At 44.7% G+C, this 22,729-nt stretch overlaps 1 protein-coding gene across 1 annotated transcript in view; it reads left to right on the forward strand.

Moving 5' to 3' along the window:
* Positions 1-22,729, forward strand: part of LOC108678330 (sodium-independent sulfate anion transporter) — a 43,955-nt gene extending 21,226 nt beyond the window's left edge. The window contains exons 7-12 of the mRNA XM_018166711.2: positions 2,104-2,282; positions 3,057-3,162; positions 6,614-6,748; positions 7,436-7,609; positions 10,114-10,321; positions 20,085-22,729. Of these exons, the coding sequence (XP_018022200.1) occupies positions 2,104-2,282; positions 3,057-3,162; positions 6,614-6,748; positions 7,436-7,609; positions 10,114-10,321; positions 20,085-20,245 (963 nt within the window). The 3' untranslated portion in view covers positions 20,246-22,729. The remainder of the gene's footprint in view (positions 1-2,103; positions 2,283-3,056; positions 3,163-6,613; positions 6,749-7,435; positions 7,610-10,113; positions 10,322-20,084) is intronic.

The following is a 22,729-nucleotide window of genomic DNA, read 5'->3' on the forward strand; positions in this document are numbered from 1 at the left end:
AGACCGAGGTTTTTGTTTGTAGTTTGGAATGGCGAGGGCTTCAAAGGGCTTACCCTTGCGGTTTCGAAACTGTCGCGACGTACGTCACTTCGAGGGAATAGGCTTAATTAACTGTGGGCGACACCAGCGTTATAAAGGAACTTGAACTTGGCACCAAAGGTGGGTTCTACTGTGATGACCGTCACGTCAGTACGGTCTGCAGCTATCTCTGCAAAGGCTTCGGCCGTTGGGCGACTGGTCGCAAAATAACGGCCGCGCGGAATATCGAGTCATTCATACCGCCACAATTCCGATATAGCAATGTCAAAAATCATAAAGCATCGGCCACGACTTCGCCATATACGTACAGACAGTACGGTCAACATCATTGTTACGGCTGCGACACAGCCGTGAGACAACGCGAGATGCCACGAGTTGTCCAACGATTATAACACTGGCAATCATGGAAATTCAAGTACAGATCACTGCGCGGCAATTCTCATCGGTACGGTCACATTCACCATCAGCAGCAGTACGGCAGCGAGTTTGGAGAACATCATCGACTCTGTAGACGAACATCACTATTCCGTAGTACGGTCATCATTAATTCTAGGGTTAGACCGACCGTGCGAGAAATCACTATAGCGCGAGAAGTACGGCTATGAAGAAAGAGCAACTGTGAAAAGTGACGCGCGGCTACAGCTTCGGTACGGCAACTTTACGGCTGTAAACGTCCGCGTGAGGTACGGTCGTTGCGGGAGTCGTACCATTCTACGGCAGCATTCTACGGATGAACGTTTACTGGTAAAAATAGAAGATTTTAGTGATGTTAACTGATAGGTTTTCAATTTTGATTGTGTTCAGATTACTTTTTTTATGTACTATTTATTTTTGTCAACGTAGGACAGGAACTTAAATTTCCCAATTAATATGAAATGTACCAGTGTTGCATTGCAACCCTCTCGCTGTACTATTTCTGCGGTGAACCTATTCATAAGAGAACTTACATACGAGCAAGCTTGTAAGCCACTTCGGCGCCAACCTGACAGAATTAAAGCAATTGCCGATACAGCGATAAAATCCATAATGTACGGTAAAAATCGATAAAGTAAATTTCCATAAAGCCATAAGAAATATTTCATGCGTAATTCAGGCTTATTTACCTGAGGAGACAGCCTGCAGGCGAAACCCTGCAGGCTGTCTCCTGAGGTACAGAGAAGGAACCCTGCAATCTGCCTCCTGTGTTTTGATACAAGGGCGTAATGCCTGACTGGTGTTCATGATCGTTCACGGAAATCTGTGCGCGTAGAATTCAACGCCTTTTTTGATGAAATTTATATCACCTACCTGCTAGTTTAGATTGGTAGTTCATTTTCCTCTTGCTGCGCACATCGTTGTTAGCACTCCGCTTGCTACAATAATAATTATTTTTGCTTTTGATTTGCCCAGATGCATGCCAACAAAACTGAAAATTTTTTTGTACAATTCAAGGTTTTTTTCTGGGAGAGTTATTTACGATTATGGTACGTATGTTGAGTTGTAGACGCTGAGAAAATACTTCTAAGCCTACTGGATACCGTGTCGATTAAGGACATCAAGTGATGCTGCTGACACCAAGTGGTTCTACGGCCATCAAGTGATGGCACGGTCATCAATTAAGTGATGGCATGAACAAAGAACATCAAGTAATGGCTAATTGCCAGTAATGAGGGGGCACAATGGTAACACATTTACTTTGTTACTCATTTTTCCGATTGCATTTGAGCGATGAGCCCCTCAATGTTGAATGGTTTCCCTGTTGCTTTGTTAGACCATAACTTACTCAAAGACAAATCAAGAGATATATTTTTGGTGTATTCAATTTTATTTTCAACTCTTCTGTAAAAATATAAACCTTTCAAGGGGAATTGAGAAGTTTGTGGTTTACGTGGTATCATGAAGTTTTGGAAATGCGTAAAAGTACGCCAGAAGTAATCGTTCTAAAAAATTTAAAGCTAGATCCTCTTTTTCTTCTACGTATTAAAATGACAATTTAGGTAATTTTATGACACGGAAATGCCTAATTGTTATCACAAATGATATAATTATAGGTTGCATGTGATGATTATCTCGTGCGTGCTGCAGGAGATGCTGGCGTTGGGTCTGTGCAACTTCACAGGCTCGTTCTTCCAGAGCATCCCGACGACAGGCTCCTTCTCCCGCACCGCCGTCAACGCCACCAGCGGCGCCAAGACGCAGGCCAGCGGCCTCACTACGGGACTGTTGGTTATTCTTGCTCTGCTCTTCCTCACGCCTGCCTTCAAGTGAGTCTCTTCCTCACGCCTTCAAGGCAGTCTTTTCTTCCCGCCTGCCTTCAAGTGAGTCTTCCTCACGCCTGCCTTCAAATGAGTCTCTTCCTCCCTCCTGCCTTCAAGTGAGTCTCTTCCTCACGCCTGCCTTCAAGTGAGTCTCTTCCTCCCGCCTGCCTTCAAGTGAGTCTTTTCCTCCCGCCTGCCTTCAAGTGAGTCTCTTCCTCCCGCCTGCCTTCAAGTGAGTCTCTTCCTCCCGCCTGCCTTCAAGTGAGTCTCTTCCTACCGCCTGCCTTCAAGTGAGTCTCTTCCTCTCGCTGCCTTCAAGTGAGTCTCTTCCTCCCGCCTGCCTTCAAGTGAGTCTCATCCTCCCGCCTGCATTCAAGTGAGTCTCTTCCTCCTGCCTGCCTTCAAGTGAGTCTCATCCTCCCACCTGCCTTCGAGTGAGTCTCTTCCTCTCGCTGCCTTCAAGTGAGTCTCTTGCTCTCGCCTGCCTTCAAGTAAGTCTCTTTTACCTACATCACTTGTTTAGAAGAGCTGTGGGCTAAATATTTCTAATTCTCCTTATCGTACCTTTAAGGTGCTGTTGACTAAATTTTATGCATGGTTTACTGTAGGTTTACAAATTTCAACTGGAAATGAACTTGCAGCCTTGCGTTTTTTCTCCTTAAAATGAATGTTGATATCATTACTGCCATGTGACCGACCGCGCTGTAATTAATTTAATTCTCGAAATGGGTGAATTAATTTCTCGTGAAGTAATTTCTCGAAATGGGTGAATTTTTCCAGATACATACCGAAGGCGTCACTCTCGGCTGTGATCATTTGTGCTGTGATATTCATGATAGAATACCATGACGTCTTGCCCATCTGGAGGACGTACAAACTCGACCAGGTACGGTACTCTCTCAGGGAGTAGTTCAGTTTTCAGCTCATTTTTTCTTGTTTAGTAAAGGAAGTCATGAACATCAATTACTGCCGTATTATCGGTAGAAATCTGACATGAACTATGATGTTAGAGATCATCAGGCAAATAGGCGTTGAATTTTAAATACAAGAGCTTTGTATTACGTTTATTTTATGTACAATTTAGTATAGACTAAAGTCTCTTTGTTTTGGACGGACTATGAAATTGTACCGGTTTCCCTATAGCATTAATTTCGAAAGTTTATTAAATTCGTTTTAGGGCTTGATCATTGACATTTTTATCTTATACTTTCACCATCATGCATGTAATCAAATGGAAAATTATCACAAGCATGATCCCTGGCTTGTTAGAATTTCTCCTGAACACTGAATAGGAGCTAAAAACATCACGACTGAAGTCCAGAGTTTCAGCCACATGAGGGCATGTTATTATTGTTGTACGTTGCAACCGTCACGCTCGCCGGAGGGGGAGGCTCTGGTGGTGGCCGGGGGAAAGGCACCGGGAGAGTGGGGAGATGGGCGAAGGCAGGGAGGGTGGCCAGGAATGCCGCTACATCCACGGGGCTGTCCCACAGTGAGGAAACGCTGAGAGACGTGGGGAAGGCGGGGCAGGCGAAAAGATGCTGGACGGTCTGGAGGGGATCCTCGCACTCCGGGCAGGCGGAGCTAGGGGGAGCGTCCGATCCTAGCGGAGTAGGACGCCAGGGAGCTATAGTAAATAGTGTCCCGAGCGGAGCTGGGATAACACCGAGCGGTAGGGGCGAGGGAGTGAGGCCTCCACTGATGCAATCAGCGGTGGCTGGGCTGCGAAGACAGCATTTATGGCGTCAGTCGCCGCCAGGCGGGAGGCGATCTCCCTGCGGAGGCACCGGCGGGCATGATACCATTAGCCAAGAATGGTTTGACCAGGTGGCCGAACCTCGACTGGATGGAGGTTTTCATGAGGCGGTCCCCGATGGGAGCAGAAGCGATGTGGAATGAGGTATGGGAGGGCTGGAGGGCGCTGGCGAGGAACTGGGCACAGGCCAGGTCTAGGTGAGCGGATAATGGGAGGACGCCGGTCTCCTGGTGAAGATGAGCGATCGGGGCCATTCTGAGGCAGCCAGTGGCTAATCTCAGTGCACTGTTTTCTATGGTTTGAAGGCTAGAAATTGCTGTGCGTGAGGCGACAGGGTACCAGGTGGGGGCCGCGTAGTTGAGGATTGGGCGCGTGATGGTTCGGTAGGTGGCAATAATGTCCTCCTTAGAGAAGCTCCAGTTGGTGCCGGCAAGGGCTTTTAGAATGCGAAGGGATCCCGTTGCCTTCATGGCTGTGGCTCTGAGTGAGGGGAGAACGTGAAATGCGTATCCCAGGTGACTCCTAGGATTTTGGGGGTTTTATTCAAGGGTATGATGCCGTTGCATATGGTGGCAACAGGGTGGGATCGAGATTAGTGGGTGTCTGGGGTGAAGAGCGTGATCGAGGACTTGCCAGGAGCCACGCCCAGTTTCTTGGCAGCCGACCAATCCGAAACGTTCCGAAGGAGCACGGCGAACTTAGCCTCAGCAGCGTCGAGCCTCGGGGACGGCACGAAGATGGTAAGGTCGTCCGCATATGAGGCAATGTTGGGGGTCGGCACTGGGATATCGGAGATGAAGTAGTTATAGAGGACCAGCGAGATGACAGAGCCTTGGGGCACTCCCGAGTGAATAGCTCTGAAAGGCGATTGTGTTCTGAGGTAGAGGCAGGATGTCTGCCTGCCTCTAAGGTAGCAGCACAGCCATCGGACCAGGTTATGATGTAGGTCCGGTGCCGCGATCATGCTCAGAAGGAGAGGGTGATCGACACTGTCGAAAGCCTCGAGAGGTCGACTGCAGCGGCGACTGTGCGGGCTGGAGGGCGCCGAGAGTTAAAACCCGTCATGATATGGTGCGCGAGCAGGAGGAGGACGGTGACTGTGGAGTGTCCCGATTTGAAATCATGTTTCGAGGGGACGTTGGTGAGGGATCCTAAGATGTAAGGGAGTACAAGACGCTCTAGGATCTTGGCTGCAGGGCAGAGGAGGGAGATAGGGCGGTAAGAGGAGCCCTGGTTTCCGGGTTTGCCCGGTTTGAGGATTGGAAAAATTATTGAATTTTTCCAAATGAATGGGTTAGAGGCTGTGGAGACGGAGATGTTAAAGATACGGGTAAGGAACTGGAGGCCACGGGGGCCGAGGTGCTTAAGATGAGGACCGTGAGGCCGTCAGGACCCCGAGCGGAAGAGTTGTTGGCGGCTGCAATGGCGAGCTTCACCATGTCGGGGTGAAAAGGGAGAAGTCCTTGTCGAGGGGATGTTTGGCCCGGATTCGACGTATGAGGCGGCGGGTGGAGGGGCTCTGAGATTGAGCGATTGAAGTGAAAAGCTTGCAGAAGGCGGAGGAGATCTTGCGCTGGGAGGAGAAGGAATTCAGACCTAATTGGATTGATTGATTAGGGGTAGGCGGTTACGCTTTCCGGCTAGGAAACGGAGAAGATTCCAATGTTTAGATTGATTGGTACGTCTGCTGCACGACGCAAGATGCGTTTGCCAGGTGTCCCTGGCGTGGGCCTGCATGGAGATACCGATTTCCAGGTTGAGTTCTGGGAGCCGGGGGTCGGTTGGGTTGCGCGCCCTGATGTCATCCCGTTGCTCGATGAGCAACCGGATGCCAGGGTTTACTGAAGGCGAGAAGTCCTTCCGGAATCCGGCAGGGATATGCTGTCTGGCAGCAGTCGTCAGAACTTTTCTCAAGGTCGACTCTTCGCCTCACAAGGTGGGGGGAGGGACCATCTCGAGAGCCGCTTCGATGGCTGCCATGCAGGCGGGCCAGTCAGATTTTTTAAAGTTGACCTAGGAGTGGGCGGCCCGAAGGGTCAGGGAGTCGGCAGAGGTAGGGAGATGGATCAGGATGGGCAGGTGGTCCGAGTTGAGGGCGACTTGAGAAGTCCAAGAGGTGCTGAGGAGTAAATGACCGCTGATGATGGCGAGGTCTGGAGAGGAGGGCGGGTATGGGAGTCTTCATTGAGGTAGGCGAGGGAGGAACCGGCGACGAGGTCGCACTCTCGGCAACGAGGTCGCACATGAGGGCATCGGCAACGAGGTCGCGGAACCGGCGACGATGTCGCACATGAGGGCATCGTCAAATCAGGTCAAACGCACTCTCGCCTCATTGCCTGTGTTATGAACAAACTTCTTCATGTGGCCGTTTAATGTACGTCCTAGGTGAAAAATTGTTCAGTTAAACGCGTTATCGTGACCTGATTTATCAACCGTTTCTCGGACAAGACCGCTTGTTGCGTGTGACGTATGTGAACTTATTGAAATCTCAGTTATTGCTCAAATCGATGCCTTCATATCATTAGGCTTCTAGCAGGACATCGCTATGAATGCTTATATTGCTCGTGTTGCTTTTGAACAGATTCCCTTGTGGGCGACATTCTTGCTGTGCGTGTTCTGGGCGCTGGAGTGGGGCATCCTGGTGGGCGTTCTAGTGAACATCTTTTTGCTGCTTTACCTGCAGGCGACGCCCGACGTCGTCGTCACTTTAAGGGAGGTGAGAACAAACGCGCTCAGCTTCTTCAATCAATGCCGAATGTACAGTGCTGGTACGCATCAAAAGTCAGGTACTTTTTTCTCCTCCCGTCTGCCTTTCTGTCTATCATGAATATAACAGCACAAAGGATCTCAGCGGGGAGTGACGCCTGCGGTTTGTATTTGAAAAATGCACCTGTTTTCAGAAATCAGCAATTTGATGCGTTAACGTCGCACATCAGGTCAAACCAAACAAACACAAAGCCAGGAATGGTTTATCCTGAACAAATAATGAATCAATATTCAGTTCTAGCGGAAGCACGTTTTTCTGTATTAAGGTGGACTTTTGCCCTACGTTCTCTCTTACCTTCTCTCCTCCTTTTACGAACAAATGAGACGTGGGAGTTATGAGCCAAGTTCAACTCTTAACTGAATGATTAAATATTGTTGCTCAATTCCCAGTTCACTCACAGCTTTGGCCCTGGGTTTATCTCGTCGTGATGTGTTTCTTGTTGGAGGTTTATCTCATCGTGATGTCTCCTTTCCTTACAGTTGAGGCGGATTTTTCCCATCACGTAGTCGCAGAGAATTTTTATTGTAATCTGTTTTTCCCTACACGTCTGCTGTTTGAGGTAGTTTCGCCATAATAATTGCGCATGTTGCCTGATATACACTGCACCTGCTACCAATACTTATGTTACTGTGGCAGACGTCGGAGGGGGGCAGCTCGGGCCTGGTGGTGGTGCAGCCCACGTTGGGCCTGATGTTCCCGAGCGCTGAGCGCGTGAAGCGCCTGGTGTCGGAGGGCGGCTTGCAGCACCTGCCGCTGCTGGTGGTGCTCGACTGCACGCACCTTTCCGTCGTCGACTACACCGGCTCGCTGGTCAGTGTCACGGCACCTCACTGTCTCGCGCCATGCAATTTTTTTTGAGGTTATAGATCTGGTCTTGCGGAAACTCATTGCTGCATTAAGCTTCCCTGTTGCAGCTGTGGACTACTAAGATTTACTTCTGTGGCGCGGGATGCTGCATCCGAAGAACGAAGGTAAACATTTGATTGGTCAACACTTACTCGGGGAATTTCGTTTACTAGTGCGGGATTCGTAAATATTCAGGAATATTTACTTGATTTGACTTATATGATAGTCTGCTGCACACATATTTATTTCTAAATTGTAAATTGAAGCTTGCTCACTAATTACATACCTATAGAAAGTTTTTTTTGTGATCTAATATTTTTATTTTGGGAATTTGGAATATTTAACAAGTGAAATTGGCCATGACAGAATTTTTAACGTCTCTACCGTTCTCAACTGCACCATCAGCGTATTTTATTCATTTTTCGTACCTTATATATATAAGGGGTGCAAGGTGGCCCAGTGGTTACAGTTCAGAGTACCAAGATTGGCGCAGAGAGGCGTGGGTACCATCCCAGCTCTGTGCGCCAGTTTCTGGTCAGAATCGGCAAGGAGGCCGGGCGGTTAAGTACGGCAGAATTGTAGCAGTGAGTTGCGAGTTAGACTGAAAAATGCTGTGAATGTTCTGCGATGTTAAGAATCGGCGACAGGCCTACGGCCTACTAAACGCTGAAACCGCTATTATTGTATGTCTAACCATTGATGGTATAAAGACACAACGCAATTATAACTATTTGTAATTAATTTAATTATAAAACCACGGGAAGTTCTTGGAATGCGCCAAAGATATCAGACCCGAAATTCAATTGCAGACGATATATCTATAAAGTATTGCAATGTACTGGTCATTATTGTAAGTAGATAATTATTTCAATATTTCCAATTTTGAACGGCACAGAAATGAACACGGCAATATCTCAATGCTTACCTCAAAACCTAACTTATAATACAGTAAGAGAAGACAAGTGCAATTAACCGGGTAGGCCGCACGTATCCATCCGGGGTAAGACGGACGGGTATTGGAATTATACTGAGAGTGATACGACCACTCACAAGGCTTAAGAGTCTTACTTCTGAATTATAATCAGTATGCGCAGAATATGATTCAAGTTAGTTCAACGATGAATATAGCAGTTAAACACCTTCTAAAAAAATGTCGCTAGTAGGTGTTTAGGCATGGTTGAACTAATATAAGGTCGAACCACGGCGATAACGATTTTTCGCCGTTCTGCGCATCGCTAGAGTGACGTCACTGTAGGCACAAAATGTAAATAGTGCTGATCAATACATTGTTTTTATGTCATCTTTGAAAGCATTAAAAAAATGACCTCATCAAAACGCCCCAAGAAAATTCATTTTCTGCATGCAGCTAGTTTTATTTTAGGCAAAACCGGTGTTACAAATCAGTTTAACGTCACGAGCTGACGTCACAATAGCCAAGGTGACGTCACAGTTGGAATAACAAGTTACGTCCGCGAGGCGCAGCTGCACGTGGGAAAACCTTGTATTAGTTCAACCTTGAAAAAAATTTACCTCATTAAAATGGCCCAAAAATATTTACCTACTGCTACTAGTCTTATTTTAAGCAAAACAGGTGTTACAAATCAGTTTGAATCACACGGTGACGTCACAACGACCATGGTGACGTCACGGGTGGAATAACAAATGACATCTGCAAGGCGCTGCTGCTCTTTGGTCAACCTTGTAGCCTATTAGTTCAACCATGGTGTTTAGGAGCGGCCTAACGGCCCTCTGGCGACGATTTAATGAAGTTTGAGTTAATAAATTAAGGTCAGCCCAACCTCAAGAAGGTTAGTATGAGAGACAATGAACGCAATTATAGGAAACTTGAGACGAGATAGAGAGCCGAGTTTTGACATCTTAACAGATGGAATTGGAAGCTGGTTCACTCATCAGGCAAGAGCCCTACGGCAAGCCGTGTAGCAAAAATAAATACGTCCAAACGCAATAATTTGGTGTGTCAGACCAAGAGGTGAAATTACATGCATTAACTAATTAATAAAGGCCCTTCACATGCGTGAATTTAATGGTGTTAGCGTAAAGCTATCACGAATGAGACAAGGGCGACGACACCAAAGCTTTCCGTGTCACCAACTTCCGAGCTCTCGAATATCGCATTCTGTTCGACATTGTTTCATTTACCTAACGTACACTTGATCTTCTAAGTCCCTACTTTATTAAGATAGAAAAGAATTTCTTATAATGGCGGCACGATTCAACGACTGTCAGACATCACCATTGAATATGAGTTAAACTGTTCAAGATATAGTAGATTTGCCTTACAAAAGGTTTATTACTTAACTTCAAAGTGAACAATTGAATGCCAGAGAAAAAAAATTATTTCTCGATGCTATTTTTTCAGTCTTCACTTGCGCTAAACGGTCTGCGCATTTTTTTGAACTTGTTCGTTTTTCTTCTGTCAAAAGTTAACTGGAGTTTCATGTCCTCAGGCAATCAAGAATCTGTGCAAGGAGTTCAGCGCTCGCAGTCAGAAGATCGCCTTCGCGAACATGCGAGGTCACGTGAGGACGTCCCTGCTGGCGCTCATCCCAAACCTGGAGGAGATCTCGCTGCCCGCTGACCCCCCGACGCAAGTCATCGTACAAGACACGCCCTCCGTCGGTAACTCGCCCCAGCTACTCCTCAGCCACGAGCACGGTGAGTGGTGCCGCAATCATGCATGCAGTTAGCCATACTGATTGCATGCAAGCTGTTGGAAAGCTCCTTCAACGCTTGGTGCTCTGTAGTATAAATAGCTTATTGATCAGGCTTCAGGAAGCATCGGAGAGAACTGATGAAATGAACTGAATTATCTGGTGCTCTTCTTAAAAGCATCCTGAATGGTGGCCTCACCCTCTCTCAGATCTTCCACTTAAGTCTTGTATTGATCTCAAAATGTGCACGGACCTCCGGTCTCGTTGGGAGTTTTGTTTTCCATGTAAGGTATATCTATAAAAATTATGTTCATGTCGCTCTCTGTGCCAAAGTTTTCGTTGTTTCTGGATCAGTCTTTGATCAGCCACATTCCCAACTCAGAAACATCACAGCATTAACTTAACTGGTTTTGCCGAAGGTATATCATATGGAGCATGGAGCAATTATTAGTCCACTCATTTGCGTTGGTTTCAGATCTCTGTCTCTCCTGTCTCCTGATGTTATGTTTGGAATCTTCTACCGAATGTAACATTTCTTAAGTGAAGTGTGTTATTGCTTTCCTTCGTATGTATGATCCCTCGACCGACATGCAGGGCCACTATTGGCTGACGCTGCCCTCTGCTCCCATCTAAACTGTGCTGCTTGCTGGAATGTTCCTCTGCGTGGGACAATTGTCTGGGAATTCTTACTGAAGTTGATCTTTGCTGTATAACCATCTGAATTGCTGATTTTGTACACTTAAGATAGAGGTTTGCTTAAAGCAAGCCTCTAACTTGACAATGGGTTACGTCGTCAGCGGTTGCCTACACTATTCGAAAAAAGCCGTGAAAAAACAGTCTCACCGGCGTACTGGTAACCGGCCGCCCTGTGAAAAGAAACCGTTTTGCATTTTTTCAAATGTTTTTTTACAGGTCTCTAGTGTTAAATTGGAATAAAAACGGCCACACGGTGCTAAATTTCACGTGCTGGCCGGTCCCTGAAACGCCGGTAATACCGTTTAACGGCGTTTTTTCGAACTATGTAGCCCACTAGATGTTCTTACTAAACTTGACCTGAGCATTGGTCTCTCTTCCTCTTGGATCGTTTCCGTCTGAAAGTTGATATAATTTTATAGTTTTTAAATTCATGCCTCCTCTGAGGCGCGATTCTGATTTTCTGTTTGCAGTTTGTCATCCAACTTGTGTATCTAATTTTTCTTTGCTGCAAACTACGTATGCATACTATGGGGATATTTTCGGATCGCCCGCCTTCCAGGTTGATTCAATTTTTATAATTTTTCCGAACAATTTTATTGATTAGTATTGCTTTCGATAAACGAATTGCTCGTTGATCAAAAGTTCGATTGCTCCCTCGCAGCGACGCTCCCTCGCAACCACTAATTCTTTATTATTTTTTGAATTGCCATTCTCGGAAACTTATCGCCCTCATCATTTAAAAATGAGGGTTAATTTCATTATTATTATCACTGATATTATTGTTATACGAAGCTTTATCATGGCGTCTGGTTCAAACGAACTTCGAGGGCACGTCACACATAAGATTAATAGCAAGCAACAAAAAAATAGACACAAGAAATGATGGAAACAAATTAAATGACTGAGCATTAGATTCATAGGCTCTACGAAATAGTGTCATATGCGGCCGACAGGTCGAGTACAACTAGTGCCGCAATGTCGCCACGGTCTACTGCGTGCAGAATGTCTGGAAGTACCTACAGTATACAGCGGTTTCCGTCGAGTAGAGATTACGGTATGCAGACAGGAGGCGAGGCATGAGAACGGACTGCTGTAGATGGTTGTTCAGCTGTCGCGCCACAACGCGTTCCAGGAGTTTCGACAAAATCGACAGGTTGGAGATGGGTCGATATGATTTGGAATCGGAAGCGTCAATGTCTGTTTTCTAATAGAGGCGTCATGTAAGCTGATTTGAAGTTCATCGAAACAACACCGTCAGTGAGGCAGCGGTTGAAAAGTCTGACCAGAAAAGGTGGTAGGGTTGCCGCATCCCCCAAAAGTATCAACGTCGACAGCGGATCGCTGGCACACTGCTTGTTGGGCAGCGCACACATTGCAGCGATGACGTCGTCAGCTGTGGCACGAGTGAATTTTTGGAACACGCAATCGCATGGTTACGGGGCAAAATGTTGTGCCGGCGGAACATTAGCCGACGTTGCTCGCTCAGCAGAAATTTTTTCTTCGAATACCGCATGGAATTCCTCCTCGCTTACGTCACCCGAAGCCTCTGTATGACATGTTCTCATGAGTTTACCTAGCAAACGCCACAGCGTTCGAGGAGCGCTTTGTTGCGCGTCGACTTTCTGACGCCAAAACTCTCTCTTTTAGAAGACTTTCTCTCCAAAGACTCTCTTTTAGAACGAAAGTCGGCATAATTGCGACGCGCATCTTGCCAGGTATAGGCCACGTACAGCAGCGGCAGCAGCAGGATTGCTGCGTATGTTTGCCCGGTAGACAGCCCACTGAAACAGATGAATCCTCTGCTTCAAGACTCTACATTCATCATCGAACCATGGGTCGGAGACTCGTTGGGGTACCCGAACTGTGCGTGCATGAATGAGGTCATCGAGTGCACGGGTCATCTCGGTGTTATAGAGTTACATGAGGTCGTTGACTGATAGTGCCAACCATGAGTCGGGAAGACTGCAGCTTTTCGCTAAGATTTCGCTGTCGAGATCGCGTTTCGGACGACAGGTAATGGTCTTGTACGCTGGCACCGCACACATGGCACCGGAAGTAGTTGATGGTCGGATATTGCGATCCCGATTATGCCGACTGGCAGACTCTGATGGTCAGCACGCGTGATGACAACTTCCAGCCGACCAGCAGTCCGCCGCCCATGTCGTGCGTCGGAAAGGTCACGTGACAAACCATGCCGAAGGTCGTTCAGCCGATGGGTCATCGATGCGATCTAGTCGAACGTTCAAATCGTTGGAGATAAGGACATGTTCGGCAAAGTCACAACTCTGTTGAAGACGAAAAATTCACAACTCTCAATTCGAAGAAAAAATCGCGCGACACAGCAACCGATCAAGGACGGTAAATGGTGACTGCAACGTCCGTAAACGAGGCGCAGGTGACCCTAGCACATTGCAGCTCAAAAGTGGTGGGTCGGACGCCGACGTTAAGAACATCAAGGTACACGCCCCCGCTGGCGACGATAGCTACTCTACCGTAATTTGTCGCCAGGGTGTGGGGTTGCATGCGGGGAAGAGCGCGCTCGACTACTTTGAATCCTTCAGCGCGAAGACGCGCGATGCAAGCCGAGTCAGCGTCGTGCCAGGTCTCGGTCAGGAAGACGACATCTAGTGAGTGCGTGCGACAAATGTGAAGAAACTCATCAACCTTGTTATTCTGCGAACGGACGTTGAGGTAGCCGAACGATAACCGGCGACACGGCTGCTCAGAGTGGCGATCAACACGGACGCTAAAGCAGGTTTTTGGAACTACATGCAGACAGGTTGGAGATGGTTGGATGGATGTGCGCCGCACAGGGTGCGGCGCGGGAACTTACTTATTTGAATTGCGCGCCACGTGGCGGCCATTAGTCCTAGGAAGGTGGCGCCATGCGCAATATGGTGCGCGGGCTATGAAGTTTTTCGTCCACTCAGTTCAGTTGCGACCATGCAGTGGTCGAGAGAGGAGCGCGCGTTCGCAGTCTCTGTGTCTGACAAAATGTATTGAACAGCATGGAGGTCACCTACAAGATGTAATATTCAAGAATTAAACTTGTAAGTAAACCCAACGAAACTTTAAATGTAGCTCTTTGTAAAAAAGAAAGAATTAAAACGCTATCTTTAATACTTTTTACTTTGTGATTTTTTTAAAAGAGTAAGTTCCCACGCCGCACCCTGTATAACGGGTCGACATAGGCCGATTCTCAGCAGCAGCATTCGCAGACGTTGAGTTAGTTGCAAATGATTTTCATCGTAGCAACGGCCCATTACCAGTGATAACGAACACACCGTTGTCGCGCACTGTTCGATAGGTGGCAGCTGGACGCCTATTTCGGCTAGCACAGCATCCACGATAAGACATGCGAGCTTTGCGAGGCGTGGGGGACGTCGCGATGAGCAATTCTATTTTATCAGAGACGGATAGGTCAAAGGCTGCAGAAGCGGACCGCAGCCCGAGCAGTCGCTTAGCCGAGTAAGCTAATGTCCCCATGGACAGCCGCCAGATTCAGATGGGTCATATAAACAAAGAAAACAAAGAAGGAAGCCTACCAGCGTTATTTACAGACTCGTAGCGATGCTGACTATAACTTATACACAAGAACTCGAAATCAAGCTAAAGAACGCCGTCGCACCGCAGTAAAAACCCTCAAAAAACAAATTGCTAAAAATGCAAAAAAGAATACGAAAGCCTTCTTTTTGTGCGCTAGCTCGAAGTGCAAGATGAAGTACGGTATTTTTGATTTGAAAGTAGATCAACGCAAGATATCCTCTGATGAGGGCAAAGCTAACGTTCTTACTCACTTTTTCAGTAGCGTATTTACTGAAGAGGACTTGAACAGTATTCCAGCTATTGAGGAGCGCCCAGTCGACTCTAAATTAACAAGTTTTGAAATACAAGAAGAAGAGGTTCTCAAGCGCCTTATCGCTGTAAATCCAAACAAGTCATGTGGACCAGCCGGCTTCCACCCCAGATTACTCAAAGAGTTAGCAACTGTCCTAGCCGGCCCTTTGACGTCATTTTTTCGAAAAACTTTGAACGCAGGGATCTTGCCGGCTGACTGGAAAGAAGCTCAAGTGACACCATTATTCAAAAAAGGTGACAAAAGCTGCCCCGGGCAACTATCGCCCTGTCAGTTTGACAAGTGTCGTTTGCAAGGTAATGGAATCTGTTGTGAGGGATCAATTGATAGATCATTTGACTGCTAATAATCTCCTATCGGACTGTCAACATGGCTTTATTGCCGGGAGATCCTGCACCACTAACCTCTCATCTACTCTGAACGAATGGACCCGCCTGCTGGACGAAAGGGAGCCAGTATAGATGCAGTGTACCTCGATTTTGCCACGGCATTTGACTGTGTCCCACATGAGCGGCTGTTGCGGAAATTGCTGTCTTTGGGAATTGACAGCAATGTACTCAAATGGATCAGAGATTTTCTAGTATGGAGACGTCAACGTGTCAGTATTAATGGGTCCGTATCAGACTGGGCTCCCAGTGCGCAGCGGCGTGCCATGAAGCGATGAAGCAGTTGTTTGTTGCTGTCGTGCGCCCGAACCTAGAGTTTGGAAACGTCGTGTGTTCTACGAAACTTGAAAAGGACAAAAACTTAATAGAGAGTGTTCAAAGACGTGCAACAAGGATAATTCCGGGCTTGAAAGGCAAGTCCTATGAGGAAAGATTAAAGATTATGAAGCTTCCACGCCTCAGTTATCGACGCCTGCGTGGGGAATTCATTGAAGCATATGTCCGGCAGGTATACTCATGGCTTATACAAGGTCCCAGAAGGACTACTAGAATTTGAAACAAGAACCAACACCAGGGGCCACGGCTATAAACTAAAAAAACTGCGTTGTAACACATCCATGCGACAACATTTCTTCTCGATTCGAGTCACCTACATGTGGAACAGCCTCCCTGATAGCATCGTTGACGCTCCGAGTATGAACGCCTTCAAGAACAAACTAGACGAAGCTATGCAGGAGCATATGTTCAGTCTTAAAATGCCTAGCAAATTACGGACCAGGCAATAAGTCCGGACGAAGCTATGCTGGAGCATATGTTCAGTCTTAAAATGCCTAGCAAATTACGGACCAGGCAATATGTCCAGAAGCTATCTCAATCAATCGTCAGTTATGGAAAGATCGGGTTCCAAAGGCCGGACCCCTTGTGAATCAAGTCACGAAAAATTCGAGAATCGGCAACAGGCCATGGGCCTATTCCTTGAGTGCCGACACTTCTATTCTATTCAATAACAGCTAGTGGCGCTCATCTACAGTCAGCTCACAGCTGAGTATAGCGAACGCCAAAACAAATACTCACAATATGGTCCTGCCAGTCAAAAACACACGTTGACGTAGTTTGCGTCCAGCAAGCTGGGCGAGTAGCAAGAACAGAAAAAAACGGTCCGGCAACAAGCCCGCTCCAGTATTATCCAGACAGTAACGGTTTTTTGTTTTTTGCGTAGTGTCAGGACGGTTCCGTTAGATTTAAGGCAAAGTCATCTCATCTGTAGTCTGCTCAAAGCTGAATATAGTGAACGCTGAAACGAAAAACCACGATATATTTAGTCCCCGTTCAAAAAACAAGCTTACGTCGACGTAGTTTGTGCCAAGCAAGCTACGTGAGCAGCCGTAAGAAACACTCATCTAACCAAGATGGCCGATCAGCCAAGATGGTAGAACAAACAAAGAAGGAGGTAGGTATCGGGACAGTAACGGCCGCCACTCGTCACAGTCAAATTTAAGGGCACAGGATTCAGCGTCGGAAACTCGTCAAAGTGTAGTCCTCGCTCGTAAAAATTCACGTCGTCGTTTTATACACGAGGGAATCAGATATTTGCACCAGAATATGTAGTAAACGGAGCTCAGCAGGGGTGCGTAGCCGTGCACGTCCAAATTTGTGCACCAATCAGTGGAACGCTATTTTCCTGTAGGCTGATTGATCTAATTCAATGGATGTAATCTGTCTGGTGGCTTGCGGCTGATAATGTTGCAGTCAAAAAGTGTTATAGGCTACGTTCTATCATGATAGTCCATTCGAAGCACGGCAGTGGTGGTCTCCGGCAGGCTTACCTTATAAAGGTGTAATTTCATGTAGATTCAATTCAAATGTTCAATGAAAGTTATTAATTGAAATGCTTTCGTGAATTGTATTTTATGCTGGATATCAAATCATGTGTCATGTGAAGACTCCAATGCATTTAATACATAACTAGTGCGCAACTCTGATAATGAGTCTAATTATAATTTATGTTGGCTATTTTCAACCCGAATATGGCATGAGGGAAGTGAGCACGTTTGCTGCGAGTATTCTATTGTATTGCAGCAAACGTGTTTCTATTCTATTTAATGGAGCATGTTCAGACACCGTGCTGGGGAGCTAACCGGTGCCAGAAACTAATCTATAACCACTGATCTTGAAACCTCATGCAATCCATCTTCAAATATTATAATTTTTGCCGATTACTAAGCGTTGTTTCCATTATTGCAGCTTACTTCTCAACGTATATCTGGTGTTTTCAACTCTATATTACTTATTCTGAATTTATATATTAGTGTTCATCCGATGACACAAACGTGTGCGGGCTCAACGGGGTAGGGAAAGGTTGACTTGCTTTTTCTCCCGTTTATTTCATATACTTGAGTGACGTAAGCTGAGTGACTTAAGCTGGAAATAAGATTTAATATTAGTTAATAGGTCGAGATAGACATACATGAAACTTAAACTAAGCAGGGGGTAGACTCATGCACATTGTTTAGACTTTAGATATTGTTTAGTACTGAACGTTATAGGATAGATGAACGTTCTTATTTGACTTCTCGATAACAAAATTACAACTGACATGACAGGAATTGTTTATGTCGGCATGGCCGCGATATTTCATTTGTTACTCACACGAGGTGGTTTTGGCAGGCGAGAAGAAGAGACGGCAAAGTTGACGATGGTTACGTTTAAGATTTCTGAGCTTCAATGTGTTAGGCCAGATATGTTGACGTTTAATTTCTTATGCTTAAATTTGCCAACGCTGAGTTGGGATTCAATTACAGTTATAGCGTCAACGCTAGGTTGGGATTCGATTCCGATAATAGCGCCAACGCGGGGTTGGGCTTGAAATTGCTTACTAGTATGACAGTGCCAACGCTGGGTTGGGTTTTGTTTACGATTAGTGCCAACGACTGCGGTTGGGCTTGGCCTACGATTACGGTACCTGAAATGATCAGATTAGAGATAAACTTTAGAGGACAATATCTTAAAATTACCTAAAATGCTTCAAATTAAAGGAGACTGAAAGAAACGCATGTCGGCACTCGCCAGGAAGCAGTAAGGCTCGATGAGGCTGTAAGCGGAGAACGAAGTAGTATCCCTTAAAATTTTTTCTATGAGATTGTGTCGAAGAAAACAGAACGGCGTCTTTGCTACACATTCGAATGATTATAACGGCAATGGTGAGGCAAATGGCCTAAAAAATATCAAATCAGTACATCCAGTTATGCGACAAATAATCCCTCTTTAAAATAATTACTCCTAGACGAATTCATACTAGAAAATACATATCAACTATGATGTAGGAGCCCATTAGCAAATGTTCGTTATAATGGCCGCCAACAATGTCGGCGGCTATAAGTAACGCAGCGTTACTTACAGTAACGACTATAAAATTCACTCAATGACATGAATTTAGAATCACAATTCTGGAATCATACACAGTGAAGGCAATAGAGGAATACATGGGGACAATAGGCTCAATAAGCTATAACATCATAAAACAAGGTAACACCGGGAGGGCTCGTGGAGCAACACATCATTCGCTCGAGCTCTAGACACGCACTGACGGTGACGCTGCTAGTAACGCGGGAACCGTTTGAGGGGTCGCTGCGTTCACGTGGTGGTAATTTCGTTGATCTTTGCGATATTTTCCACGCACTTGTGGAGTGAACGCCGGTTTATCAACTTTAATTGAAATACTGTTATATATGAATTAGCTATTTATTTATATTATTAGCACTGACCTAAGACATTGCAATATTAAGTAAATCTTTTAGTCATAACCATTTACAAATCTGTAATACAGCGCGTAACCTGGTCTCCAGACCTAGTTCCAGTAAATGAGGAGAACTCCTACTGTGTTTCATTCCCCAATACGAAACACAATTGTAAGACGCTAGCGCAGTCTGGTCTCTGACTTACACGCCTTAGCCGAACCATAGGGCGTTTGGTACAACCAAACGTTTGGCACGAGTCACAGACCTTAAGGGACTCAATACCGCGCTGCTAGCATTCCCACGTCTTACAGCCTCACTGAATGCAAAGTTTTCGTGTGTTATTGATTTTTAATTATTTTATTTTCTCCCTCTTCTAAATCCTCTTCTAAATTCGCGAGAAGGCTTGGTTCTAGTAAAAGCTGACAGACACTTTTTGTACATTCATTAATGCTTCAACGCCTTTGAAAATTACTATCCCAAGACCAGTCATGTCCAAACTTATGCCAATTGAGGAGCTTACGAAAGATAAAAGTAAAATTGGACTACTGTTTGAAGTAAAAGTTAAATATCGGCTTATCGATCGATTAATAATAAACTTTTTAAAATTTCAATAAATTGACTACCGTTTCTATTACATATCATTCATTCCTAATGAAGTAATTCTGGATCAGAGTGAATACCCATCCGCATAGGAACCGTCATAACATAGAGTGTGCTAAATTTACCTCCAATGCAAAGAGGTTCCGAAGTTCTTCAAACTTATCATTAGCCGAATAACTTGTCCAGTTGTTGAAGTTGTAATGCGATACATTTTTCCATATTAATTTCAATAATAAGGATCGTAATCTAGTGAACATACATGCGAACCCAAACGTGTTGATACTATTTATTGTAGAGATCAACCCTCCAGTGATCGCGTGGATTACATATGTATACCATATGTAAGTTATAAATTTGGTCAGTTTTTGCAAGCGACCACTGCAGGATTAAGAGTAATATTGAAGTCTTGTTGGAACTATCTAGTGTAGAGATTAGGAGTAATATGGACGTGTTTTACATAAATAAATTTTAATAAGAATTTTCAATTGGCAGATCGTCCCGGGCAGGCGTGTCAGCCAGATGTCGCTCCTGCCAGAGACATCGTGCAAGACGGCGCGTCTGAGGACGCAGACGCCCGACCTCCTGAGGAGGTTCCTCTGATGGCGAGTTCGGCTGACGATCGACCTGCTATTATCGAGAAGGCTCATCAATGATCGCCTCATTATAACAAACAATAATATATATAAACAAATTATACAAACAAGATATACCTCAAGATGTAGTATATTTTGTTTGGATACTCCTATAGTCATTAATTGGTTTCACGAATTCCACAAATTCTCAGAAGCTTCTACTTGAAACAGTTCCAAGCGCGATTAATCCACCATTTCTGAAAACATTTTGCCCCACACAAAAATTTCATTGAACTTAGGCCTAAAATTGTAGTGTGGGTCATTAATGGCATGTCAACGGTAGGCAAACTTGCATTTGCTTACTCAAGGGCAACAATAAAACATTTTCTTGTTACCAAAGAATACGATTTATAATTGTACTATTATGCTTTAATGAATAAATTAATTATGACTGATTCGGCATTACAAATGCTATTCAGGAATTCTGCGATCGATCAAAAAATTTCGTTTGTAATACTTAATTCTAAATTGTTCTTGAAATCGTCTTGGCTCACATAATGCAACTAGCTTCATGATTGTGTATATGACAAAACGAAATTGATTTTACTCTACCAACGCTCTATAATGGAAAACTATGGAAATTCTGAGCGTTCGAAGAATCAACTTTTCAACGTTTCAAAATTACCTTCATTCTTCCCAACTTTCTCCAATTTTGGCATTGCGAAATGCTGGGTAGGGAGTTTTTTCTTTAACATTTATCGCCTCGCGAACGCGGGACACAAGTCTTCATCCTTAGACTTGACAATAGAGATACTTCTAGACAAAGATCAGTTCTTGGCCCTGTACAAAGAATATCGTAATCGATTCAGTTTAACTAAAATTCCCATTTTGTAAGTTACCGAAAAATGTCGGTCGCACTTGGAGCGACCGCTGATTTCTGCGCTGATGCATATAGGGATATTCCAGGAGCCCGCAGCTGCCTCTATATTTCAGGTTCTCGAGTGGATAATGGTCCTATTCTTCTGTTTGTTGGAGTCGTTTTTAAATTAAGTCAATTGTGCGAGTTTCGTTTTTTTTTGTGGACAAATTTTCATTTATGTTTAACTAAAGGAATGCAGCGTACGTTAGATGGGAGACCAAAAATACCTTCACTGGATGAGGTCTGGCATCCATCATCCGAGGTGATAGAGGTCAAAACTAAGGTTCTAATGACATTCTGAAATGAATTTGTGTTTTAGCAAATTCATTTATTCTATTGCTTTCTCAGTGAAACTGCATAAAAAAGGCAATAATAATAATTTATTTATGTATGTCACGGTTCGTTGTTGGAATTTCACTGCATTTTCTTCGTCCCTAATCATTGTGATTGATGTTCTGACGCTTATCTGTATGAAGAATGGCATTTAAAATCGTATCGTATAAATATTTTCATTTAATTTTGAAAGGAGCACGTCTCCACTGCCACAGTCATTCAGCAAATGTGTCATCATCTCCTTACTTAACGTTCATCGTTCCGGACAAAATCGTAACCTTATATAGCGAAGGACTGGCACAGAACTCCAACAATGCACAGAGCATGAATCTTCTGGGCATTGTTGTTTTTCTGCAATTCAAGTTCTTTTGTATTTGATGGGTTGTTGATCAAATCGAAATATTATTACCTAGTAGTTTCAAAGGAACCTAAATAGATGGCATATTCTTCGAGCGAACATTATTTTCGCCACTTGGGAGACAAAGACTCTTGTTGAAATATTTTTCACTTCAATATTTCGATTCAACTTCAATCCTCGTCTGCTTTTAAAGTTTGAAGGTAACGGGCTCTCTAGTTCACATGTTGAAGTCGAAGTATAGCGCGGCATAAACATTGTCTGAAGCGCTTCAAAAAATATGGTAAAACTTCACAGCTTAGCCATGTGAATGATTCATAACATAAAAACAATCTTGGACAGTTGGACAAACTGTAAAACTGAGTAATTAACACTCTAATGCGGTACGAGTTTGTTTTCGATCATTGAAGAAGTCGTCATTAAGCCATGACATTGTTTTAAAGTAATTTTGCTTCATTTATTCATTTCCTGTTTAACCCGTCATAACGTTTCTCGACAGCTGTTGAGAATCGCTAGTTTCTGTTTCCTCTCAAGAAATGTGTCATCTGAACTCAAATGTATGATGATGAGCTTGAACAGTTCATTAAACGAAAATTTACCTTAGCTTACGAATTGTATGTATGATTTTAACCGTCGATGGGAGCCTTTCTGCTTTTATTAAAGCTAAGCTGATTTCTTGAACGTTGTAGAGCATTTCCATGCGCTGGAAGAGCAGTGAAACTTGAAAATCTCTACGTTAGTTACTGATAATGATTTGAATAATTAGGGAACTTTTATTAATTCTTTATTATATACGAAAATTTTTGTTCTTCGAGGCAGCTTGACAATGCAATATCAAAAAATTCGATTCAACTTGCAACATCGATAAATTCATGGATGAGTTATCAGTTCTACGTTCTCGTGCTGCTTGTACGGTGGTATCAGAAAGTCAATATTCTGCTAATATGAGTGCATGCTA

This window comes from Hyalella azteca, unplaced genomic scaffold (genome assembly GCF_000764305.2).
Source record: "Hyalella azteca isolate HAZT.00-mixed unplaced genomic scaffold, Hazt_2.0.2 contig12479, whole genome shotgun sequence".
Taxonomy (NCBI): Eukaryota; Metazoa; Arthropoda; class Malacostraca; order Amphipoda; family Hyalellidae; genus Hyalella; species Hyalella azteca.